The 26,996-nt window shown below is 45.9% G+C and overlaps 2 protein-coding genes across 13 annotated transcripts in view; one reads left to right on the top strand and one right to left on the bottom strand.

Moving 5' to 3' along the window:
• LOC100123078 (octopamine receptor beta-2R) overlaps positions 1 to 26,996 on the bottom strand; it is a 176,998-nt gene that overhangs the window by 72,038 nt on the left and 77,964 nt on the right. The gene's annotated exons all lie outside the window — the stretch shown is intronic.
• LOC103316217 (facilitated trehalose transporter Tret1-2 homolog) lies at positions 12,671 to 25,000 on the top strand. Its single transcript, XM_008208928.4, has 6 exons — positions 12,671 to 14,000; positions 15,894 to 16,156; positions 19,556 to 19,978; positions 22,047 to 22,335; positions 24,046 to 24,225; positions 24,497 to 25,000. The coding sequence occupies exons 1-6, from the start codon at positions 13,955 to 13,957 to the stop codon at positions 24,688 to 24,690; spliced, it is 1,395 nt and encodes a 464-aa protein (XP_008207150.1). The 5' UTR covers positions 12,671 to 13,954; the 3' UTR covers positions 24,691 to 25,000.

Raw genomic sequence — 26,996 nt, 5'->3', positions numbered from 1 at the left:
CCTGAGATAAGAAGTCGCTCTCGCTTTTAACAGATCAAAAATTCCGAAACCCCGAAAAACCCCACTTACGTACACTCCCACGCAAACATACATATGCATACACAGATAGTGGGAGACAGTGACATTGAAGTAGGAAGTCAGCCGAGCGGAAAGACAGATGGATAAACGAGCAGTGCCGCGACTGACCAACTGAACTGTCTGCGTCTCTCTCGCGGTATATATTCCTCCTCCTGCTCTTGCCGCCTGTGTCATGCTCTCTCTCTCTCTCTCTCTCTCTCTCTCTCTCTCTCTCTCTCTCTCTCTCTCTCTCTCTCTCTCTCTCTCTCTCGGTTGCAATGAGAAGCCACCGCAGTCAGCTGACGGCGTGTGTATAGGAGATATCGCTGCCGGACTGATAGCAGTTTCCAGAGCCGCTCCGTTAATACCATAGCGAAGATGCGATTCTGAGGTGCAGCTCTGACGGACGCGTCGCGCACGTGGGCTGAAAGTGCGGTGTGACTTAACATTGACTTTATCAAAGACAATGCAAAATGCAGGTCAGCCCGTGAGCTATGCCGCGAGAGATAGCGCGTTATCGAATGTTTACGCCGTGTACACACACACACACACAGAGTCTATATAGCTTTTCAACATAACGCGAAATTCATAATCCGATATTATAAACGAGCGTAAATTAGCTGTATTCTGGGATTAGCTGTAATACCCATTGTAAAACCGAGTCGCTCCCTGCCAAATGCTCAGCCGTAATGCGAATTCCGCTATACTGGAAATTGTTTCGAATTTCTAGCTGTAAGCTCGTAAAATTTCGAATCCGGATATGCTGCTGCGCTGAATTATCGCTAAAATTCTGCTGAATAACTCAGTACAACGATCGCTGCGTGTATACGTACACACAGGTTATCGACGAGTCGATGTGCGCGTGGGAGTCGAGTCATATTTAAAGCAACGTTTCCTGCGTATGCCGCAACACATTGTTTAACTGGTCATTTTTTTTTCTGCATTACAATACGTCGCGTATTGGCTGTTTAAAAATACACACCTACGACAACGATGCGACACGTGGAGGAAGCATGAATAGTAGAAGAGCTGTCGCGTGTGTATAAAAATAAAATCGAAAAATCTGCTCGAAGCATCATTTCAAAGGGTTAGAGAGGCTCGACTGATCGAACGTGAGATATGTGCAGTGAAGCGAGTCTCCGAAGAGAAAAGTCGAGGCGTCGATTAATTCTGGAAGTATACGCGAATTTTCTATTTTGCCGTCAGCAGGTCTCGTATGAAGAGTAAAGCTGAGATATTAACTCGTGCGAGACTCGCGAGTTTGAAATAATAGCTTCTTAAGCGAGTCTCCACTTTCGCTCTTCGCTCTACACCTACTTGGACATTCGATCGGTTCTACGTCCTAATTCGAAACCGTAAAGCTCGAGCACAAAACCCACCAAAAAATAAACGAAGGCAACTCGTGTCGCAGGCCCATGTGTACACAAGCTTCGCGCACGCATTCACCTCGTATCCCCCTGGCTGTGTGTGTATACTCGAACGAGCTTGCCAAGCCCGCGCTTGCGCGTTAAGCTCGCAAGCTTTCCGCCCGGAGGCATTTTCCGCCAGCCGAGCGATTTTTCTCTCCGCTCCTCGACCTTATGCACAGGCCAACCCGACTTTATATATAGTGAGATTCTCGCTGTGTATGCGTGTGTTCTATAGAGGGGCATATGGGGCGGAGAAAGGATGACGGGATACGCGGCGCCTTGTTTGGCTTTGTTTGGTATCTCAAGCAGGTGGTGCGCTTGGATTTTGTTCCGCAGGTGGGCTTTTCAGCTGAAACATATAGCTGTATGATTCATTGGCACGCCTTGAATGGAACAGCGATTGATCAGCATCGACTCGCGTCTTTTCGAACGTTTCGGAGTGGTTCATTTTTCTGAAAAATCACTACTGCAAAAGGGAAAACGCTTTCAACGTTTAAAAGCGTCCTCTCAAGCGCTGCTGCTTTTTGAAACGTTCAGTAGCTCTCTTGGAAGTCGGAAATCATATCGTAAATTTCAAACGAACGAAATTTAATGAATCGCGTAGCAGCTTGTATACATCGTTTAAAAACTCTAAAAGCTTTTCCAAATCCATCGCAAAACCGACGTTAATCAGACCGACGCCGAGACAATGCATATAATCGTATAGCATTTCGCGCCCTTGTTTCCATACGCCCACACACACACAAACTCACTTTTTTCTAGGCAACTTTATGAATGGATTTGGTAAAGTGAAACCGAATGAGTTACGACGGCATATTGTTTCCGAAGGCCGCCGCGGTCGCGCGACGCCGCACATACATACGCGCCGAAGTCGTATATCCTAATTCCAGCATCTCCCGCGAGTAATTCAACTTGTAATCAAAATTCGCGCCGCGGCGATGATGCCCGGGAGTGATTTTTTTACGACTCTCCCCTATGTGGCGGAGAGATTTTCGCGGAAGTGAGAGGCTGTAAGGGCAGCGCAGGGAATAGCAAATATTGAGTTCGCCAAGAAGTTTCGAGTTACTTTTATGGCGGAACTGATGATGCGCTATGTATGTGTACGGTTTATTTTTATTAAGAGCGGTAATTATACATCAGCTTAATCCGAGCTGATCACGTTCGTTATTTTTATGCCCTCGCGAGAAATTACTCGCGATGACGACGTTCTCGTTTTGAGAAAAAAAGAGCTGGAAAACTATTGGAATATAGGCACCAAAAAAAGAAGAGGAGGAATTTGAGTAGTTGCGAATCACTTTTTCTTCCGCCACGCGCGCGTACGGCAATTAAGTTCGAGCAAGGGGTCGTTAAAAGCTCGGAGGGATTTTAACGAGCGACGACAATAAAAGAGTCCGAGTCAGTATATAGGGCTAATTCGAGCGTTTTGCACGCCTCGTGTGTGTCCGCCGACTCATCGTACACAATTTTTCACTCTTATATACCAGCACGTTGAGCTGTCGGCTGCACGTGTGCGTTTAATCGTCTTGCCATTGTACGTTCGAATTTATCAACTGGAAATACAATGGAATACTTTTATTAGAGCCAACACACACACACACGTAGCATCATGGATTTATCGTAAAAAGCGTACATCCTAGCGTCTATCGGCTCACGCGCGAGTCGAACGATATGTCTCTCTCTCTCTCTCTCTCTCTTTTATTGCATCGCGCGACGTCGAGGCGAAAATATTTCGGTAGCCGATTCCTTTTAGCACTTCCATCTTTTATCCGTCTTTTTCTCAACGGGATAAAGCAGCGTCGTGTCGATGGCGCGTTTAGCGGAATTGAATCGTCAATTTCTCAATCCTTTTTTTGCTCGAGAGCTGAGTCTCGCGCGCTTTTATTTACTATGTGTGTGTGTGGAATCGTTGGAAATGGCTTTTTGTTGCGATAAAAATAAGCGAAAATTTGCCTGAAAAAAATACGTCCGCCGACAAAATCCCGGACTCGAAACACTTCATCGAATGATATTTTCAATCGCGGTCGAAACTCTCTCCTCGGTCCATCTCTCGGAAGATCTCTCGGAACCGTCGAAGCGAGTAAGTATTACACTCGACGAGGCCCGAGCTCGTCGAGATAATTTCATTACGGAGGTCGTCACTCCAAGAAACCAGCCTCCACCCACTACTCCCCCGAAATCTTCCTCGAGATCTCCCTTCCAAACTGTCTGGGCTCGTCGCCTCCTACTCTCGGCACCCTCTAAAATCTCCTCTTTTTCTCTCTCTTTTGAAGCTCGCGCGCAGCAAGGGGCATTTATACTTTAATCGAGAGCTTGCGGAAAAGCCGGTCGTCGCAGGATTACCAAGTGCGCGACTGCCTCGCGAAGATACTCCGAGGCGCGGTCCTTTGGCAATTCAATATTAGGACAAGTTCTACTTCTTTCCTTTTTCTCCATATCTCTACGAGACGCTTGTGCGTATCGCGTTTTTTTCTCATAAGGCTGGTTGCTCTTTTCGGAGGAATATAATTGGCTGCACTCGCTGTACGGCCGAACGCGTAATTTGCAATGGAAATTCGACAGACAAGTTTTGAGTGTAACTTGTAAGCTCGTAAGTCGTACATTAATACTCTGCGGTGTTATTATATGGATTCGACTCGCAAATGCAGTACCCGAAGTTACTTTACAGCAGTATACTGCAGCAATGCGCGCAGAACTTGTCGAACACGCGGCTGTTTGAATACACAAATCCGACGGAATGTAAGAAAGCGAAAAATTCCGACGAGCAGACACTTTGGAAGAGAGTTTCAGAACATCCATCATCGCGCGAGAGAATCTTTCCTTCGCCGTACGCGTCGAGTTTCGGCAGTCGATGAACCGCAAATTTCAAACTAACGATGTAAACGTGTGCTTCTGCGGTGAATAAAATAAAATTTCGTACCCAGAGACACGTCCTTATCGAAAACGCAGCCGCGCACACCGACGCGTATCACCTCGCACGAGCGGCTGCACAGGAATGGCGCATATTCGGAATGCGTCGCCTACTCTCCTTGTGAAATTCAGAGCGGTCGGATTATCGGTAGCTCGATGATTTATACACGGGCCAGCGCGGATTTATCGGAGGCTATTTAATTCGTCGGGCGAAAATGCGGAAAGGAACATTGCGCTATATTATAGGCATACCTCTGTAGGGAATCATATACTCTGCCGCATGCGCTTTTTTCTCTCTTGACTATTTATTCCATCGTACTGTTTCTTCTTGTTCTTCGCATTGTGTGTGTGCGTTTTTTTTCGGCGTAGAGCGAGAATTATTTATGGCTTTTTTACGCGGCGGTAGAGCGGAAAAATATCGGGATTTTTCATTCTTCCGTCCGCTCTTTTTTCCAGAGCCATAAAGTGGACGCCGAATGGTTTATACGCGCGTGACACATGTGCGACTGGGATGAAGCTGCTCCGAGACTGCCCGACCATCTCTTTGTATTTTTCATTTTCTTCGCTGATTGATATCTTGCAGCGGCGCGATACCCTACCAGCTATAGTACTTTTTTCGAATTTTATAAATCCGAGCTGGGATTCAAATTTAATTCGCAGAGATTATACTGGAATTCGAACATTTTTATCAATTTTTTATACTCACGCTTGTATCGGCGAAATTGTTTTTCGTACCTGAAACAGAAAGGAATTCGAGAGTTAATTAAATTTTGATGTGTGAGGATGGTCAGTTAGAGTATTATATACCCATGACGTAAGTGCAAAGCGAAAAATTTCATAATGAGGCGCGACCGTGACGAGTATATTTGAAAAGGACTACATATTTTTATTAAAACCATCAGAAACGGAAAATTTTAATTATCTACCGGTATGTATGTCGTCGGAACAACGCTACAGCGAGACTCGAAAACGTCGATCTGCGGAGTCTCCCATTATCCCGGACCAAAAAAGTGTAAGTCCTTCATTGTTTTCCATTGCCGAAGCGAAAAGCACAACGCGCTTACGGAATATAAAAGAACGCCATCGGATGAGATAGTTTTACGTGGTTACAATACGCATACTATAACCATTGTATAACACAGAGCAGAGTTAATTTAAAAGAATATTCCGAGCACTGCGAATTTTCCACTTCGCTCAGCGAGAGTATGAATTTTTCATCGTAAAGTCCGCGATCATCCGAGAGTAACCGCGCCGCAATGATTACTCCATTCGCGCATCCTGTCTCCTCGTCGTAAAGCCCCGAATCGAAACAAAACATCAGCTCGCGAATCTCCGTCTCTCGTGAACATCTCTCGCGCGAAAGAAGCCAATGAAACCATTTCATTCTCCTTTCCCAACGGGATTCAAGACCTCGGCATTAGCATGTTCGCGTGTTTGGATACCGCTGCCGACTTTTTCCACGACTTTGTCGCGTGCCGATAGTCGAGGATTTATTAGCACCGAAAAGAGATACATCTACTCATTTACTCGCGAAAATAGGATTAACCGCGTCCGCAGGGTGGACGAACGATTGACGGCGTTATTAACACCCCCTCGTCCTGCCCAGCCCGTATGCACGTAGGCTCGGCCGATTAAAGCTCGAGCGCACTGTGCCTTTGGCCCGTTAATTTATGCATCCAATTAGCCGATGGACTTGGTTGCAAACGCACTCTTTGCTTCCGCGGCTGCGGGTCGTATGGTTGTCGTTCGCTGATTCGGTGTGCTCAACCGAAAAGCGACGGGAAATTGGTTCGCGAGGGAAAAGGGATGGTTTTATTCTTCTTGGAGAGAGAATTTCCGTGAATTACTGCGGAGGAAAAAGTTTCTCTCTGTGAGAAACCTCATTTGAAGTTCCACAAATGCTCCGATGATCGAGTCCAATAAAGAAAAATCTCGCAGGATATACTTTGACTTCGCGAAGTCCTTTACCTGCTCCGATCTATCCAATCTCAGTATTAACTCCGAAGCGAAGTACGTTTTTGAAATATTTTTCGTATATAACTAAAAAAAAAAAGAACAGCCGCAGGCAAACTTCCGACTCGGAAAAACAAGGCTCTTTAAATGTCAATCGCGCGCGCATAGATATTGCGCCGTTTGGAGGCCGCCGCTGCTGCCGGCGTTGTGCGCGCACAATACTCGCGGGTTTCGCTTGAGCCAAGCCGACTCGTGTGTGCAGGTGCCCATTACGTAACTACCTGCACACGCGACCGAACGATCGTTACTCTCTCTCGCTCTCTCTCTCTCTCTCTCTCTCTCTCTCTCTCTCTCTCTCTCTCTCTCTCTCTCTCTCTCTCTAGCTTTATTTTCGTCTCTCTCTCCCATTCTCCTGTGCGCTGCAGCTACTCATTTTATTTTTCTGCCTTCTTTTTTCGGACCTTCTCGCGTGTGTAGGTGTATACGTGTGTGTATTTAGGAAACTTTGAAACTTTTCTCTTTTTCCTCTCTCCGAGCGCGCGAGAAGCGGTTGCTAGCGTGTAATGCATCTGTTCTGCTGGGCGGAGAGTTTAAAAATAAATCAGGGCTGAGTTTACACGCGATTTATGCGATTCTGCGGTGTGTGTGTGTGTTTTTGTAACATTGACATTGCGCGAGTGGTGCGTGAGTGTCTCTCTGTGTTAGTTTTCGAGATAAGAAGCGAGAGCGATAGTTTCGTCGTTAATATGCTGATCGCGATCGGCGCCGCGAGAGAGCTTTTTAATTATGCTTGCAGCGCTTGTTAGGCGTTGAATTATGGAGGGACGGATATGAGAGATTCTATACATTGTTCTATCGCTGATGGATTTTATTGTTTATTCATGATGATCGGGGATAGGTGTCGTCGCTTCTCGCGATATAGTAGCTTTGATTACATTTTAACGAAACGTGTATACGTGCGGTAAGATATTCAATTTTAATTCTCGCACACACGGCTGTCTAAATTCGGCCCCACGAACTCAAACCGCGCCAACTCGGCGTACATCTATTATGTATCGCTGCTCGCTCGGATATCTTTATAGAAATCGACACGAGAAGCCCTTCGTACGAAACGAACGTTGAATCAACATTCAGAGCGCCGAGTCAACATGTAACACATGCTCGTCCCCAAGTTTTCCGTCGCTCGTGCGTGTGTGTGACCATCGAATCGTGAAAAATGCCCCGATCGCTATCTGCGTAAATGGTGTGCTTGCGGCGCCCTTGACTTTTAGTTTCAATAACAAGAAATAAATAAATATATCATACACTTTCGCGTAAACAGTGACGTTTGCGCGCACGTGATTCGCATTGGTGTATTACGTACACGTGCCTTTTTTCCGGAAATACACGTCCGATTGAATTATACTCCGCGTTTGGAATATTTTTCCGAGAGCGAGTTTGATGCTCGGAAATTACTGCACGTATCTATATAGAACGACTCGGAATCGTGCATTGTTCACTGTCTATATATGAGTGCGGCGAGAGCTTTCTCAAAAATGCATCAGCATTTAGCGTCATCAGCAGCGACGTTTAATAGCTCGACGATCGTGCACTTCTGAAAATCGTTGCGCCGTTAGAATCTCGCGCGAGTGTAAATTCTGCATTATTATATACCCCCCAGGGCAGGCCGTAGAGAGAACGATCGTTTTTAATTGATTTTTCATCGCTCCTGCGATCAAGGCTATCGCTTTTCGATGATTCCACTCAACTAATTCGAATATTATTCCCGCGTCGAGCAATAATAAAGCTCCAAACTCTGCGCTATCGCATCTCTCTCGACTGACCCGTGCGCGCGCGCTTTAAATCGGCAATTAAAAAGCAAAGCCTCGCGCGAGCAATAAACCTGCTGCTGCAGCTCGAGAGCTCGTGAAAAGCAAAGCAGCCTTGCACTCGAGGCTTTCAATTAACGATCGCGTCGCTGCGTCGCAGGCGAATCATTGCGAGAGGCTTAGAGAGTCACGTTCGACGACGTCGTGGTCCGGGTTAACGATGGCGATTTCCAGCTGCTGCGGTGGAGTCACGGCTGCTCGCACATACGCTGATTCTACGACGGAATGTGCCTAGGATACTCGCTCTCTCGTCTGAGGATTATGAGATGCGTGCTTCGCGGTGATGTCGGATGGGGTTTAGTGTCGGGGATTCGCTGTGTATAGAGCTCTGTTGACGTGATCGTCTTTTCTCTCTCCGGCTTTTGGGTTTTGAAGTGGACGCTGCCGTGGAGATACGCTCGATTTCGCCTTTCAGAAGAATCAACAATCCAGAGCGTCAAATCTCTTTGTTCTCAGTATCAGCGCGTGTAAAAAATACTTCCACCCACCGGAGCGCGCGGGCCGTCGAAACAAAAAGCGGCGCGCGTCGCTTAAAATGCAACCAGGCTTAAGTTCAAACGCTGATCGTCCGAATTCGATCGCGAAAATAAAACACAGAAAAACGGCATATCAATCGCTCTGTGTGTGTGTACTACGGCGAAGAGAGGAAAATCCGGGCTATACTGATGATGGCCTCTTTGCAGTATAGTGAGTCGGGGAAAAACCATTACAAAATTTACGATCGCCGCTCGCGCACACTTAACGGCGCTCTCTATGTGTATTATGTATATGTATAGGTGTGTACGTAGAGCTCGACGAATTCGTCACGTGCCGCAGAGCGACGCGCTCGCGTGCCAGCTCTCTGAGTGCTTGCTTCGAACGCTTTTAGAGTTCAAGTTTGCAGTATTGAAATTGCGAGCTAGCCGCTCTTTACTGTTTTTATTCGATGGACGAAAAAAATACGATATAAGCGTATATTGTGATTATTTTTAACTCACAGGGCTGTTTCTTTCCCAGTTTTTTTTTCAGAAGTGCGAACACGCGGGATTTTTCGTAAAACGTCACATAGCGTCGAGATCTTGGAACGACTTTTAAAGCTTTTAACGAGCGCTTACTAGGCTCGCGCGCGATTAGTCATTCATCTTTTCTTTCTTTAAACAAACCTCTCGCTCGGGCTCTTTTTTGTTGCCTGCAATAGTTTCTTGAATGCGTACAGCCACGCTTATCTGCGTCTATTCCTGGAAGCGATTCGTTGCGCGTTTCGCCAAAAATTTTCCGTTTCGGCTTTCTTGAAGATTCACCGCAACTTTCAGCGCTGCGGCTGGTATCGTAACGCATTAATTATGCATATTTCCGACACTCGATTCCGACTTGCCAGTAGCTCGCGGCGGTTTAATTAGTTTACGATGCTATGCTCATCGCGATGTAGTTTTCGCCTCTTATTAAAATTCTCGCGCATTATTCAAATTCGATGAATAATGCACAAGTGCTTGGGAGAGTCTGACGTTTTAACGCGAATGTAACGATAATACGATGCAACGTCAAAACTATTATAATTAAAACTTTCGTAATTTACTACTGCAGCTATGGATGAGAAAAAAAGGGGAGACGATCTATAATGTGCCCGTTTTCATTTTTGTCTCGTTGATCGAATTATAGCACGATTTTACGAGAGGCACTAAACATACCAATGCTTTTAATGGTTATTCATTCGCCTCGATAAATATCTCGTAGCAGGTATCGCCCGCAAATTTATCGCTTATTTTCATTTCAGGTATCGAGTAGTTCGAAAATTCGTCTTTTCCAAACGCGGTCGTCCCTCAGTCGATATTTGATTGTTTTCATTCGCGCAAAAGATGCATCTAATTATACACCGCGACATTTGAACAAACGCGTCGTATTTCACCGTGAGCACGTTCCTCCGTATCACTTTATTGCCCATTTTTTCGATACCGTTCGATATCAATTATTGTCATGTTATGCTAAGCTGAACTACATACCCGAGCTTCATATATGTTAATCGAATGCACACCGAGAAAAAGTGCACAACGTGTTCCTCTCCTCCCTTTTTTCCAGCTGTTTGTTTTATTTACGAAACGATCTCTCATTGCGCAATATTATTTTTTCCGATCATCAATTACCGGCACTTGATTTTTTTTTCTTCAAAGCGCACTCGAGCCCTCGGATCATTGCGCAAGCCGATCATTCTTTTTTGAGCTGTGTGATTGCTACACTTGTCGGAAGTTTTACTGCATCGATAAAGTCGCTCTTTTTACACACTGTGGGTACGAGGCTTTTATGAGCAGTGCGCGCAAGCCAAATAATTTATTGATGAGCGTACTTGTTATCGGTTATATATACAAAAAAACGTACAGCGTGTTTGCAGTTGATTTCGGAACGCCGTGATTTACGGGCCGTGAATTTTGAAAAATATTCAATTTAACGTAATAACAACGTTGTTAAACACAATTTATAATTCTGACCTCCTATATGAACGACCTATATGTAAACTATATATAAACAAAGTATATACTCGATAGCTCCAATACTCGAACTTTTTTAATCGAGTTCGGAAATGCACCTGGGGGATAACACACGCGATTAGGCCGTTTGATGCTCGGCTATGTATGGCTTGTTCGATGAAAATTGCTGTTGTTTTAGCTGATACGCGCGAAGAATTAAATGCGCCGGAGAGGGGTTGAGCGAGCGAAAAAAATTCGACGCTGATTGAGCCGTGGGTTTTTTGTTATAACGTCGAGAGAGTTTTTCGCGCTGTTGCAGGGGTTCGGACGTTTTTGTTATTTCAGCGGAGGACGTCGTGATTCTGGCTTTCGATTCGAAATGTTTTTGCGCGGCTTGGGTTAATCAGGACGATTGGCATGTGTAAATAAGCCCGTGAAAGAAATGCAGAACTGCAAAAGTATTAAAATTTTGAGTACCGAACGATAATCGTTACGGTAATTTCGTGACTAAACAATGATAACGAGTTCGTTGATAACTCGCAAAACCCACGCGGCAATAGAAATTAATATTATATATTCGTTGCGCAATACTGAAAGCAAAGCTATTATAATACGAGAGGCAGGATTCCGATTGTTTACTGCAAAAGCACATTGTATGCGTGTGGGTAAGGTAAAACTGGAGCTTATCTGTGCGTTCTCTAGTCCCTTCGGCGTATATACTATCCTGACAATGGGGGATTCGCGTATACGACTGTATAATAGAAATACGATGCGCAGAGAGGGAGAGCTAGCCGAAACTGAAATCCTGAGTATTATAACAACGAGCAGTCTGTAATTACAGGGATATCCTAATTCGTGCGCAAACACGAGTGAGCGTTTGGCAAAAATACGGGAATGTAAATGAGTATAATTTGAAGTTTTAGAATGTGTTTGATATTAAGATAAAAACCATTCTTCCAGGCAAATTATAATTGCTTGCAATAAACGATCGCCGAGTCGAATGTCGGTTCAATTGTAATAATAACTCCTATGACTAATTCTCGTTTTCCTCGAATAACTTAAAAATTTCCCGCGAATCCACAGCGCAGCTATATTCATAGTTTGCGCAAATTTCGCCAAACGTGTATGTACCCTACGCGTTGGAAAAATTCCGCGGCGTGTGTGTACTCACGCACTCGGGGGCTAACAAGCGGTCGGCTCGTTAAAACCGCGCTTAAAAGCGTTTGCTCTTGGTACGTGGTACGTATCGAATCGCGATTTTATCGATTGCTAGGCTCTTTCTCTCTTGACTGCCTTGAGGAGTCTGGTATGCTTTTTTTTTTATTTCAGTCGCGACTGTAGATTTCTTAGAAAATAAAAAAAATTCCAGGCTCCTCAACGCAGTCAAGAGATTCTAGTGTTTCTACGATGCTTCAACGAACTAAAAATTTCACTATCGTGAAAACTACGATAAACACGATATTTATTGTGTCAAAACCTATTTTTCACGTGCAAGCACAGTTCATTACGTTTTTTCAAGAGAACAGACACTGGATACCATTACTTACAATGCCTGACCTGCTGACCTAATCCTGGCAAAAGAAATATTCGAGACAAGCAGCTTATCTCTCCTTATCGCCTCTACACAAAAGCTCGTTACCTGCGCTCTCCGAAAAAAGAGAAACATCCCGGTAAAAGTGCCGTTTGTCATGTATCGTACCCGACGATGGATGATTGATCAAAATCATCCCGAACACGGACGCTCGCTTCTCAATTTTTCAAAACGTCAGCCGCCAGCCCGATGCGCCATGCGCTCATTGTTCCTGCGTTTTCCGAAGCTCGGCAGCAGTTTTCGCCCTCTCTCTCTCCATCCCCTAATTCACCGGGACGAGTCGAGCTTTTTTTCGCAAGCCGGTTTGTCAGATGAGACGCGAAAGACTATAGAGGGGACGTATAGAATTTTCGAAACGTAAAAAGCTGACGCGTCAGATAAAAATGTTGGGAACATGACGCTGGCGTTATTTTTTTTTTATCTATCGCTGCAATTGCGTGGACACGTATACGAGTTTTACTTTTTCAAACGCGGCGTTATTATTTTGCGATCGAGGTACGTGTGATAATCCAAATAAATTCTACAGATCGATGTAATGCAAGTTTTAAAAGCCTCTCGCCGGCTAAAAAAACGTTTAATTTACGGAAAGTCCTCCGTCGAACTTTTTTTTACGGTCGATAAAAGTGCGAGCGAGCAAGGAATTCGCTCCGGTGGTCCGAGCGATTGGCTGCAGGCGAAATGACCGAATGCGTTCGATAAATCAGGGAAACCGCCAGGCGGAAAAGTCAGTTGTGTGCAGGCGCGAGTTGTGCGACGCGGTTTTGTGGGCCCATTTCGCTTATTATACCGTCGCGGTTGGCTTTTTTCTCCGCCGAAGCACCTAAGACAGAGTCGTAAACGTGTGTGTGTGTGTGTAACGAAAAAAAAAAAAAAATTCATGTGTACACGTCTACGTAAAACGGTTGTAATTTATTACGCTTCTGGCGATAAACGAAATCGAAGGAGTCGCGCGCGAAGTTGTTACGACGACAAATAAGAGCAATATTAATTCGTCGGTCCGGGGAACAAAGTTTGCGGACGTGCGCGCGGGCCGCAAAAAAAATAATCGCCGAGATAATAACGACGTGGAAGTCTGGGCTCGCCTCTGGGATATTATTTTTCGACGCTTTTTCGGTCCTTATTTCCTCTCGCCCGCTGACTTCTGTTTCTCTCGTCGCCCGTCATAATCCGACATTCGAGTTTTCTTGCCCCAGAGCCGATGCAAAATACGCAAAAAGGAAGGGATAAAAACACACTCGACTGACGTCGTTTCGCTGTTCGTACACTTGTACAGATACCAAAAATCTTTCACTTCGTTGCGTAACTTAAAATTATCATCATCAGCTCTCAAAAGGAGTGCGAAAAAAGAGCATCGCAAACGTCCCCTCGCTTCATAACCTCAAACAAATCAACTCACTGCCTTCCATTGTCACGAGAAAAAAATCGACCCAAGCACACACACATACATACACACACACAAGGGCCCTTTTCTCTGCCGAAAAAAAAACATGTCGGCAGCACTCGATCGGCCGAACTAACGCCCGTCGCTCGCGTGAATTCTTTCTCTCTCTCTCGTCGCTCCGGAGAGAGAAAAGAAAGATCCAACGAGGCTCGCGCGCGCAAAGAAGAGGAACACACAAAGAGGACGAGATCCGAAAGGAGAAAAAAAGCCGAGAGAGAAGTCGCACTTCCGCGCGCCACGTCCAAGTGAGAGAGACCGCTGGAGAGGAGGAGGGCGAGCTCTCGAGGATGGCCTCGATTGCCAGGTTAAATCAGCACGTCGCCGCCTTGCTCGGTAAGAGAGCCAGATGTATATGTATATGCGCGCGCTATACTGTGCCTCAGAATTACACTGGGAGTGGACGGACTCTGAGAGAGATGCTGTGCGAGAGGTTTTAATTTGGGGATGGCTTTTTCATGGCGCGCGTGTGACGGTCACCGCGATGAATTTTAGGGTTAGAGCTTTTTTCTGTTTTGGTCTAAGTTTACGGATAAAGAGGAAAACCGATTGGTCAAATTTTTTTTCGTAGGTGGGCGCTCTTTAATTGAAAATATAATACCCATTTCTCGAAGTGAATTTCTTTCTCATTCCCGCCTAATCACCCGAAGCCATTGGCGTACTGTGCCCGAACTCTTTCGCTCTCGCGAAAATCCGGTTTGAATATGCGAAGCGCGTAATGCTATTTTACGAATTGGCCAAGAAATTTTAATGAAATCGTCGCTGATAGAGAGTCCCGTGTGCAATTTTTTTTCCACATCGTATCCTCCATCTGCATAAGTAATCGGCCCATCGCGCACTCAAAAAAAATTAATGCGTCGATTAACTTATTCACGGAGAAGTCGTACTTTTCTTTTCTCGAAAATTCCGCTCGTCAAAAGCCAATCAAAAGGCAATCATCATTCAGAGAGGCTCGTATATTAGGCGTGAGAGCCGTAATGTCTCGCGGTAAAATATGCAGAGGTTAATAAAGTCGGACAAATGAAAAGCTCGGAAATCCGCGAGGGTGTAGGAGTCGAAAAGGGAATGCCTTAAACGGCTCGAATCCTAATTTCGTTATACACGGCGAAAGTTTTCAGGCCGCAGAGGCTTTGGTTGGCCGCGAGAGAGTCCCTCTCTCTCTCGGGCAAGCACGCTCGCAAGAACGACCAGACGTAAAGCCTATTAAAATTATCCAGAGTCTCGCTTGCACTGAGAGAGAGAGAGAGAGAGAGAGAGAGAGAGAGAGAGAGAGAGACTTCATTCGATTTATCCCCGTCTTCCTTTTTGGCTTTGCCTCTCGTCAACTATACGTAATAGGTCACGGGATGTTTTCGGAGCTTTCGAATGAAGTACCATTTTCGCAAGCGAATTTCAAATGCAATTCCGAGCCAGACGCAGCCTCGAAGTTGCTCCAATAGAGAGGGGCTATTTATCCGAGCAACAGACTCGATCCATCCCGCACGATGAAGTCCTCGCGGGCCGCTGTGTATTGACCGAGGCAAAGTCAAACCCGAGAGATTATAGTCTCCCGTTTTGCTCCTCCAACGAGAAACCGGCGCCGTCGCGTCTCAACTCCGTAAAGTTAAGTCAAGAGAAGCTGCAGCAGACCGAGACGTATACGTAGTACGTGTTCGAGGGAATTAGGGGCTGTATAACGTCATAGGGGGATGCACAGGTAATGGAGAGCAGTCCTCGTAAATAAGTCGTCGGGCGTTAATTTTGATTCAGTTCCGAATGGGGAAACGTTGATGATCCGCGCGGGAGACGATTAGAGCCTCGTTAAGCGTTTTTAAATAGCTTGTGGAAATTCTAGGGGCTTCCGAAGCGCGCAAGTGAGTTTTTATAAATAATCGTCGTACTTCGCACACGTAGGCGGAACGAAGTCGTTGGTATGGATCGAAGGAGGCAAGAGCCCATTCAAAAATAGGGTTGTAAAAGCTCGAAGTTCGGGTAGTCTCGAAGCTTCGGGAAATGAAAAATTCAGAGATTGAAAGTAACGAACTTTCCGAACTCCAGGCAGTAAATGAATGATAAATTTCGAAACTTGGAATATTTCTAAAGTTCCGAGACGATTTGCCTTTACAAAACTTCGCCCGATATTATCCGGTGTACATAACGAGCAATGCAAAGCTAGTAAAAAGTAACGACCTTAATCTTCCCTTAGCGGTTGTTCAAAAAATTTTCCACCAAAACATCTGAATTTTCCAGGCTCGACCTCAGGGCTGGCAGTGGGCGCGAGTCTCGGCTGGAATTCCCTGGCGAGTCAAGCCCTCCGTTCGGCCGTAGGTTGGGAAGCCATCGAGGCGGACTACGTCTGTGCGGCACTGCCGGCGGCTGCCGGTCTCGGAGCATTATGTCTTCCCGGACTCATGTGGATGTCGCCGAGTCTGAGCAGCAGTCAAGCTATCGCCTACGTCGCGGTACCTCCTCTCGCTGCCGGCTGGATCGTCGTCTATCTCGCCAACTATTCGGTACGTGTGCCTCAGTATTCGAGCAAATGTTGTGATGCGGTTGCACAGGTGTGTAATGTGTCTAGAGCTATGCTATGCGCCGCGATCGTGCTTTCAAGGCGGCTGCACAGTTCGATACACATCGAACGTGTTTCTGCATCGGGAATATTGATTTTGAAATTGCCGAAGGTTACAGAGCGAGTATAGTGTCGTATAAAACTCGACTTTGAATTTTCACGTAAATCGAGAGCGATGTATGAATTTTCCCGCCACTGCGCGCGGGAATTTACATTTTATCGAGGCGTTATAGCCCGAAAAGTTTCGTTCGGAAATTCGGAGAAAAAAGAACATACCTGCAGCCATGAATAAACTTTCCGAGTGCAGTATACGCGAGTTTTCTCTTCTCTGCGCCAGGCCATAAGGAACGAGATGCAGCCCTGCGGGAAAATGGCTTATTTATACCCCGGACGCGCGCGCGCAGCCCAGTATAGCATCGATTAGAGTTTGGAAGGCATGAGTTTCAGAAATTCGACTACTTCATGCTAAAATGAAAAGCAATAATCAATTAGAAAATAACGTCACGTCGAGCTTTTACTATTCGACTCGCGCCGTCGACGGCAGCAGCTCTCAAAGCTGCACTAATACCCCATCGTGCCATCCATCAAGCAATCTCCAATCTCGCAACAATTAACCCCAAGGAGCACATCATCTGACGAACGAAAAAAATCCAGCCCATCAGCCCAGGCCGCACGTGTATAACCCTTATTCACACGCCCCCCCCCCTCCCCGTGTGTGTCCTGTATACGCACCTTAAAGCCCTATACATAGACATAGACGCGTGCAGAGCTGGGACGGAAGCTTTTGTCCAAGCGTATTAGGGACGCTGTTGCGGTGGTGACAAGGAATTTCGAGGCCCCGAAGAGGAGAGGAGAGATTGACGAATACGTCGAGGGCCGACGAAGGACGGATGTGTACCCTCCGAAATTACCTCTTGGGGCTGACTCCGAGAAGAGTGAGTTTGTAGAGGAGGCCGATAGCGGAATAAAGTATTATATCGAAGGGATAATTAAATGTCGGCTGAAAAATGTCGCGAGAGAGATAGGTAGTGGGGAAATGGGTCAAGTGATTTTGCAAGGATGCCACTGCAGAGCCCGAGAGAGAATACAAAGTAGAGGACCGGAGTGCTTATTGGCTTGTTTCTCGCTTATAACGTCGATAATTTCATCCTCGAATTATATGTCGCACGTGTCACACTCGTGAAATTAAAGGGCTGAGAGAAGGTAGAGCGTTTGCTTTTGCGCAGTTGAATTTTCGACTGGATTTATCAAATATTTGAGAGGGAAAACTCGAGCGTGAGCAATAATAATAGTGTGAATTACGAATCGTCGACGAACGTTTGGGAAATTTAACTTGTTAATTTAATCAAACTCGAATGATGCCGCTTTTGAAATTTCGTTACAGCGCATATCGCCGCCGAAAAAGCCCTCGGACACTTATTGAATTTTCTCTCCAATTCTCCTCGTGTATCGCGTTACACCGGCCCGTCCTTCACCCTCAAATCACCTGGAAAACCACTTACACCGCGCTATTTCTCTTTCAATTTCAAGAAAACAAGTCGCCGCGGCAAATAAAGCCGAGACAAAATGTAATATCGAGGACACGGCGTTAGCCTCGGGGCGTCGAGTGAAATTTCGATTTTGAGTTATTACACCGGCGCACGCTCTAATGACCTAATATAGAGCTGTGTGTATTGTGAACTCCCTCTTTTTGTGCTCGAGAGAGACAGAGTCCGGGATCTCGTTTTCATTTCGCGCTAATGTTTTCTTGAAAGCTCAAGCTGGAAATTGCGAGTTTCGACGGAGACACACACCTGTACGTTTGGTTCTTCTTATTATATTACACCGTATAGTTGTACATTCGAATTCATATAAATCGGATAGCTTACCGGCCGCGAAACTTTCCACTAGCCGTATTAAAAGAAAAGAGGACTCGCCTCGAAAGCTGGAAAGCAATTTTCCAGAACTCGATGAAATTCCATTAGTCGCGTTTTTCTACGTGAACTGCTCGTCAAAACGCCAGGCGCGTCGCTCTTTCATCGGACGACACGTCGCCTCATCGTCGGTGCCCCTCTTTGCCTTTCTTTTTCTCACCCCCAACATACACACACGAGTATATCCTTCGGATACATTCAGCCGAAAAAAAACTGCGACGGGCGACCCGAGATACTTGTTATTCTCGTGATGGAAATTCGGATTTCCGGCCTTTCTCCTACAACCTTGTCTCGCTATTTCTCCGCACAGTCCCGAGAAGTGGCCATACCACGTTCCACACTCTCCGATTAATTCCTGGAAAATCTCCGAACCCATTTTTAATTCTCGTGATGGCCACAAAGCCTTCGACCGAGAATGGACGTGTAGAGTCAAAAAAGGGAAGAAAAATACCGACAGGCACACACTCTCCGGGCGCGTCAAAGACCATTTTCGCACGCGGAAGGTTAAACGCGAACGAAGTTCCCACAAAGAGATATATCTCAACAAAGAGGCTGCAGCGCCGCTGCTGCACAAATGTACGTATACAGCGTAGAAGCGCGCTGCAACGGCCCTCTATATATATGTGTGTGTATGTATAACGGAGCGGATTCTTGCCCGGCGGAGAAACAATTTTAATGAAAGTTGCTGAAATTCCCTTTGACGAATGGCGAAAGCCGAGCGAGCGAAGGAGCTGCTTTACTTTGAAGTGTATATATATATATATAGTAGTCTCTTTTTAGATATGCCGTCGATCGACGGGAAAAAGTTGAAGGGCGGAATATTTTATAGGTTCTTTCCCCGCGGGGCGGTATTGTACTTGTAGATGCGGGAGAGTAATGAAATGGCTGAAGCTTGTTTACTTTGAACGGGGGGAGAAATAATCGCGGACACGGGATTAGCGAGATTAGCATAAATTTAATATCGTTAGGCGACTTACCGAGCGAGGATCAGTCGTCTTTTTTTTTGTCGCGGGATTTGCGAAAACTCACCTGTAACATCAGAGTGAAGAATGTGGCTATTAGAAGCTTGCTCGAGCACATTTTTATGAACGGTTTTTACCATTTTTAATAATAACCGATCTTTTTTTTGGGCTAGTGAGCGATACCGCGTCAAAAGTATTTTAGCTGCGATTAAAAACTGAATCGAATCGACAAAACGCCATGAAAGCACAACCGTTTGTTAAAGCGAGTGTCACGAAAAAGAGCATAAAATGTAAAAGCTCTTTCTCGGCTTATCAAAAGTAAGCTTAGCAGATTACAAACGTATATTACGCGTTCAAAAGGCAGAACGAAAAATTTTCCACCCAAAAAACGCTGTGTAAAATTTAATCCGCCAGTTTCTAATTTTCACGCAAACACATAGTGACCCAGTTTCCCTTTCAAAATTTCAGTATCCCATGCTACTGCTGGGCAGAACCTTAACCGGCCTAGGCGTTGGCGTCTTCACTATCATGGTCCCCCTTTACACTTCGGAGATCTCCAGCCGTCGATACCGCTACTCGAGTCTCGTCTACTTCCACGTGATGCTCAGCTTGGGGATAGTCTGCTCCTACGCCTCGTCCGTTAAAGTGTCCAGCTTGGACTTTGACCTGGTGCCCTTACAGCTGCACAGCGTCCTCTGTATGCTGCCCAGTCTACTAGCTGTGTTCTGCTGTTACATCCCGGAGAGTCATCTGCAGAGGATCAACGCCGACGACTCGGAGGCTCTGCGACGATTGGTAGAGAGGGAACACGGCGATGTCGCCGACGACGCCGAGATGGATAGGGAAATCGAGAAGACGAGGAAGCTCGCGAAAGCTCTGCAGAAGCCGCAGGTAATGCCGGGGGTTTAAGTGGATTTTTTACGTGAAAGCTCGAAACGTATCCCATTAACGACAATCTGATCTCGAATATACAGCACCTACAGGGCAATCGTTCGATAAGCGCAGTCAACGTCCCGATAACTGCGCGCACACACGCCTTATTCTGCTGAACTTTCCGCCCAGCAGCAATAATTTTTAATAGACTTTTAAACCTCCTCGTAAACCGTCACGATCCAATTAACCATAAAAAAAAGTTCGCATCAAGCTCGTGTTCGAAAGATTAAAAAACTTTTTTTCTCCTCCCCTCGCCCCTCTCTTCTTGTTTACATCTCGTGTCGATTCCACGACCTCCTCTCTCGGCTCAATAATTGAATTTTCGAAATCACGTGTACAACAACGCGCCGTCTCTGTTTACAAGGCTTTTAGCTCGCGCGCAGCGAGATAAGCACGCGAGAGAGCGATCAGCTGGCGGATTAGGTTTTTCAAGATCAAGACTGTATACGCTCGAGAGAAAGGCCGCGGAGAGAGCTTTTCATTCGGGAGATCGTGACGATACACTGCCGGAGGGCAGAGGGAAGCGATCGCCGGGGCCGATATTTTGCCTGCTTTCAGGGAAAAATTAAGTCGTTAAGGCTAACTTTTCTTCGACGAAGCGAAAGCCTGTATAGCAGAATCACGCTATATTATGAATGTAATTAAAATATCGCGTCCGCGTAAAAAACAACAAGTGTACTTTCTTAATTAATGTGAGCACACGCCGCGTATAATCTCATTAATTATTCATTTCGTGCCCTAGCGCGCTCGCGGCTTTGTTGATAAAAATGTCGGATCGAATAAAGCCGCGGCCTTTCCTCGCGGCTAGGCTTCCTTGGAAAATTGCTCAGCCGTGTGTATGCTTATACGGTTATTAAATTCTATTCGGTTGATAACCCAAAGAAAGGAAAAAAATCAATCCGCGTTTAAAAATGCTAATCGAGTTCCGAACGCTCCGCCCGCGACAGCGGGCAATCGAGATACGGCAAAGTTATGCGAGGAATTCGCGCAAAGTAGTTCGCTGCATATCGAGCCTTATGTTACATTCGAAACTCCCGCGGCATACCGAAATCGCTAATTAGTTACAAGTTCGATGTAGCAGCAGCAGTTCGCTCGCGGCCGCGTCATGTGTTTTTATAATTCAAAGTTGACGTTCGCCTGTGTATATGTATAAAACGCAGTCGTAAATCGTTATTGATATTCGCGCGGCAGCCAAGTTAGCGTCTGTATAGGTGGTGCAATTTCGATATTTACCGGGTGAATTATGTACGAGAGAGAGAGAGAGAGAGAGAGAGAGAGAGAGAGAGAGAGAGAGAGCGCAGCGTCCCGCACGACTGTCACGTAGGTGTAATATAACGTGTAATCGATTTATGATTCGAGGATGAATAAAACCGCCGGAGGTTTATCTCGTTGAATTTTTTAAATTGAAACGAGATGCTTCGACGAGAAGTTAGATAAATTGATTTCTGGATTAGCAGACAGCTCGAGACTCCGGTGAATTAGTCCCTTCTAAAGTCTCTAAAAAAAGTATCTCACTCTCTCTGATAAATGGTCGCGTTTCCGCGTTAAAGTTGATAAATTGTTGCAATACTCCAGTGTCGATAGTCTAGAGCCCCGAAGTAACGTATCGTTTCCTATCAAGGTCCACGACACAGCACAGACCGAAACTAAAACGCCGACACCCCCGGAATTAATTTATTTTACAAGCTTCTAAAACCCGGCGATAAATTGCTCATAAAACGAGTCAATAGTAGGTACACAGAAATTCAACGGGTATCAGAGGCGAAGAATAATTAAAGAAGCATCGACGAACCCATACACTCTCGTGTTTATCCACATCCAACGACCCAAAGAGTATATGCAAACAGGGGACGGAATTAAGGGCTCTCTCTCTCTTCCGAACGTCGTATCTTTTTTACGGTACTCCTGGAAAGTGCGCTCTTTGATTACAGGCGAAAATGCTGCGCAAACAGCTGTATACATAACGTAAATGAGTACACACAAAGACGCGGAGAATCGACTTTCTTTTTTATGTTGCTGCTTCCAGAACCGGCTGAAACTGCTGAGGGACGAGAGATTCTGGCGAGTCTTCGCGGTCGTTACGTGCGTGACGCTCTGCCAGCATCTGAGCGGCTCGTATCCGGTCACCTTCAACGCCCTGACGCTCATCGACTTCACGGGCTCGAGCCAACTGACGTCCGCCTGGCTGAGCCTCGTCTGCGCCACTAGCCAACTCCTCGGCACGATCCTTGCTCTGACTCTCGTCAGTCGACTTGGACGTCGGGCTTTGCTGACCAGCTCCGCTGCGCTCATGGGTCTCGCTCTAATTTTATTGGGTGTGTATATGCACCTCGTAGTTCTGCAGCTTTGCGACCATGTTTCGGGGATTATGTCGAGAGACACTTTCGAGGCTAGTTTGAATTTGGAGAGACGCGTTGATGCTGGCTTTTCTCGGAATTTCGCCGTGAAAGAGAGGGATCGGCGGAATTGGTTATTAATTTGGACACGTCAAATTCTGCGGAAAAGCGGTTTGTGGTATTCGAAAGCATTTTTGTCTTTTTTTTTGTTTTTTGAACGACACTGCGTGTTCAGCCCATGCGCGCAACCTCGAGGCGGTGGGTAACGAAATAAATTGTTATATTTTGATGAATGCGCCGTTGGATCGACAAAGCGGATTTTGTTGCTAATTGCATGCCCGTATGTAAGCGAAAACAAAAGCCGTTGTATAGTGTATTAATAATCTTCGTGCGGATACATACGGATGAAAGCAAGTGTATGAAAATTTCAGGCAAATATTGGAGATTCAGCGGAAATCGCGTTAAACGAAAGAGTTTACACGACCGAGTGTACGGAATAATAATAATGCAAGGAGATACACGATTCTCGATAAAAATAGCCTTCAAAGCCCGATTTCAACGCGATGAATGCTTTGTGAAATCGTAATAAGAAAATTGCCGACGTCAAGTCTGCATTTACATAACAGCAATTTTCCAAGTGGGCTCATTCAGCTCTGATTTTAGCGCTACGTGCACGTCACACACTGTGGACAGCTTCTCATTCTGAACGAGCTTCGGACGACACTGAAGGCAATCAAACTTTCCAAACCGATGACAAACTCGTCAGTCTCGACTCATCTCTATATAATATTGTCCTCGTGTGATTTTTCGGACGCGAACATACTATTCCAGCGTCGATTCGACAACCATCTCGTGTAACTTCGTAATTAGTCCTACTAATTACACTCGAATCGATGAGCGCCACGCTATCATCGCGATGATATTGCCGATTGTTATGCATAATGCAAATAGCTTTGCGACCTCGACCTATTGCTACAATATTAATTACCTCGAGTGCAATGAATATCTTTGCCGCCTATCGGCATGTCGCTTAATCCACAATTTCCAATGCTGCACCATAGCCACTATTTTCGGATTTTCACTGTAATTTGGATATTGGCAGGGAGGAAGCAATTTATTTTATGTGTGTGTGTCTAAAATTCCTCGAGGTCGAGTTTATTTTTAGTAAAAGTCATAAACTTTTTACGGTTGATTTTTCGACCATGAAATATCGGACGGTACTCGCGACCACATTCCGAAATGAAGCCTAGGTTTTACGCTTTCAAAATTCCGCATTTGAACTGCATATATAGTATGACGTATAAAAAACACCCGATCGATACGCAACGATTTCGCCGCAGCAGCGAACGACGAGCTATAATTGGCTAAACAAAGTTGCGTTTGCACAGTGCGCTCTGAAAACTTCGTTTGCGAAGGATAAAGAAAAAAGAAAAAAAAAACGAGATTATAGAGCCAGCCCCGATCGACTGCGTTAGCATAGTTTATACGCTTTGTTTCGGTTTTCATTATTTTACATAAAAGTGGCTCAGATGCAGCCATAACGCGACGCTATACGAATACGCAATCTCGTATGGCATACCCATCCAGTCGACATTTTCATATCGGTATTATTTCAGGCAGCATAGGTGGCGTATACACAGAGCCGCGCTCCAGACAGCAAATTAATCCGTCTATTTGTTCGCGTCGCAGGCTGGTTTATCATGGCACGAGAAACTGATCCCGACTTGAACAACAAGTACAGCTGGATGCCTCCCACCTGGATCGGCCTGTACTTTGGCTCCTATGGCCTCGGTCTGGCTCCTCTATCCTCGGCTCTGTTAGCTGATGCCTTTCCCATGGAGCTGCGCGTGCCAGCCGCTTCTGCCATTGGTAAGCCAACTTTAGCGTTAATTAAAGATACCCCCACTTGCGCTAAACCGCTGCTTCTGGATCGGTAAATAACGCTCCCTTTTTCCCTCATCACTGTACCGCACTCCATAACTGCGTCAAACTTGCAAAAACATCGAGCTTAATCGAAAACTGATAAACAGCCATCGTCACATCTACATCCCTGTGCCTTGTTTTTCCGCTAATTACAATAGCTTCACGCTTCTTCCCTCGAAAAGTTCGGCTAAACTTTTTGCCTTTGACACGAGTGTAGCCGGACTGGGCTGGTTCTTGTGCCTGGCTCTGAACTTGCAGCTGAGCACGCTGCTGATGGACTTGGGCTTGTCCGGGACTCTCTGGCTCTTCGCCGGATTCTGCTGGCTCGGAGCGAGCATCGCCGGAATCGCCGTTCGAGAGTCCGCTGGGAAGACTCTCGCCGACTTACAAGAGGAGTTTCGGATTAGTTGATGCTGTTTTCCCAGCAGCGCTGCGCCGGGTTATGGCTGATTAACCGAAAATCGAGAGCTGCTCCTCGTGAGCCGAGAGTTCTGTAACTGCGCTCTATATACTCTGGCTTATGAATAATTTTGATCCGATTGGAAACTCTTGTTTGCCCGCGCTCGTTTTCGAGGCTGCCTGAGAACTCTGTACATGTATATATAGATCTCCGTGCCGTTTAAGCCGGAGGATGCTTATTTATCGGCCCTTTGTTCTCCAAAATTGCGCGATGAATCGTGAGATAATCCTCTGGATTGTGTAATAAATGTTTGGAATTTTTCACTGTCTTTTTACTTCTACGGATATGAAAAATACGAAAACTCGAAGTATCACTGTTGGTAAAAGCTGCGGGCAGAGTTTCGACATTGGCTCCTTTTGGTACGTGCGTCGAGAGCGACTTTGACTTTGAAATTTTACTCCAGGTTTCCAACGGAAAATAATAACGAACGGACGCTTTTGACTAGCTCGCGTTTTTCGCGTCTCATATAATCTCGATAAAATATTTACAAAGGAGCTGTCCGGCCATTATAAAGAGCCGTGAGCATAAGGCCGAAGGGCCGACAAAAGAAACTGTGAAAAAAGAACAATCTTCTTAAGCGCATGGGAAAATAAACGAATCTTTCGAAGCTTCCAATTAAATTCTACACAATAACCATAAACCACATACACCAAACCATCAAACTTCCTCCAGAGAGAAGAACGGACACTCTTCCGCATCCCATCCACCCGAAACCGCACACAGAGACGAACTACACTCATCGCACGGCATTGTGCTTCAGCGCACTCGAGTCTCCATGAAAGCCTCTAATTGGAATTTCGCGAACGATCCCTGAGAGCGTATATAATAATTGCGTACCTTTTGCCTACTACTGTCTCGAAAATTTCCACCGCAGGACGACGTTTGCAATTCGCTCTAAAGTGCGCCTTTGTGCAGCGGCAGTTTCGTTTGTCTAATTTCGCGGGAGTCGCTTGCTTATACGGTCTGGCAGGAATTTGCGAGAGAGGGACGATTAAGCGTCCGGACGAGAGATCGACTTGTAATAAATCGCGTCTCTGAAAGCTCGAGCTTTTTTTCAAGGACTTTTCGATGTGGAATCATCAAACGCTCTGTCCTCTCTCTAATTGCCTTGCCATTTGCCGATCCATTGCTCGAATAGAATGGGAACTCTGAGATGTATATCTGCTCCTCGGCGGCGACTCTCGCGAAGCTTTTCACGTTTATCGTCGTTCCCTTGTGTATTGTAATCCCGCGCTCATGCGGAATGCAAATTAAAATATTTCATGGTAAAATAATCCTGGCCTACATCTCGATTATACTCGGCATATAAATTCTGAACGGATTTAAATAATTCACAGATTATCCTACATCGCTCGGCGGAACAATTTTTCAAACGCGCGATCTCATCTCGGCCAAAAAAAAAAAAAAATAGCGCTTCGATTCCTCGTAAAAAAGGCACGGCTAATCAGCTCGTCGAGAAAATTAAAACAATGCCTCTCTGGCGCTCTCGAATTACCCGGCGAAAACGAGAAGGTAAATTCAATCTCCCCTTTCTCTGCTCCGGGAAAATCGTTAAAACACATAGCTCCGAGTTCTCCCACCTCTTTTTCTCCGGAGCGTCGAAAATCCAGGCTACCTACGATATTAAGCTCCCGGGCTTATCCTCTCGGCGCCGGGGGGGGGGGGGGGAGATTCAGAGTGGGACCGAAGATTATAGCTCCAACGCGCATAATTATCGAGACGCCTTTCTTGCTCGGCGCAAATCCTCGCGTAAAAAGTCATCGCCTCGCTCTCTCGGAGACAGACACGTAGATTCGGATTTTCGTTCTCTCGTGTGACGCCCTGGTATTTCGCGGTTCATTTGTATTCATATTATACGCGCTCGAGCGCGGAAATTGAGATTACGTCGCGAGCAACGCGTCCTTTCGTGTATTATATCGCAATTACGGGATCGTGGAGAAACTGTGCGAGCGTAATGGTCTGTGGGGAATCTCCCTGTGCTTTTGACGGGCTTCTTGGATTTTCCCGTAGTTTGCGCGGGATTCAGAGCTTTCGTTAATGATACTCCGCGACTCGTATAATACTCGAAAGAGATACGGTATTCGATTTTTTTTCAGCTATAGCGATTTAGCTTTAGCGTACAATTTCTGAAAACTGTCCAATTATCAGATGCGTACCTGACCACGTGTCAAGCCGCAAGCTCCCTTCTGAATCTCAAAACCACGTGTGCCCATTATTCTCTCGTGCCATCAGCGTACAATACAGCCCACGCCCTTAC

Source organism: Nasonia vitripennis, chromosome 5 (genome assembly GCF_009193385.2).
Source record: "Nasonia vitripennis strain AsymCx chromosome 5, Nvit_psr_1.1, whole genome shotgun sequence".
In the NCBI taxonomy this organism is placed as follows: domain Eukaryota; kingdom Metazoa; phylum Arthropoda; class Insecta; order Hymenoptera; family Pteromalidae; genus Nasonia; species Nasonia vitripennis.
Note: the sequence above shows the minus strand (reverse complement) of the source record. Positions and strands in the feature narration are given on the sequence as shown.

Excerpts from the sequence above, each read along its gene's own strand:
- LOC103316217 (XM_008208928.4), top strand. The coding sequence starts at position 13,955 with ATGGCCTCGATTGCCAGGTTAAATCAGCACGTCGCCGCCTTGCTCG. Across the intron at positions 19,979-22,046 it reads AAGCTCTGCAGAAGCCGCAG|AACCGGCTGAAACTGCTGAG; the intron begins GTAATGCCGGGG and ends TGCTGCTTCCAG. Across the intron at positions 22,336-24,045 it reads TCTCGCTCTAATTTTATTGG|GCTGGTTTATCATGGCACGA; the intron begins GTGTGTATATGC and ends TTCGCGTCGCAG.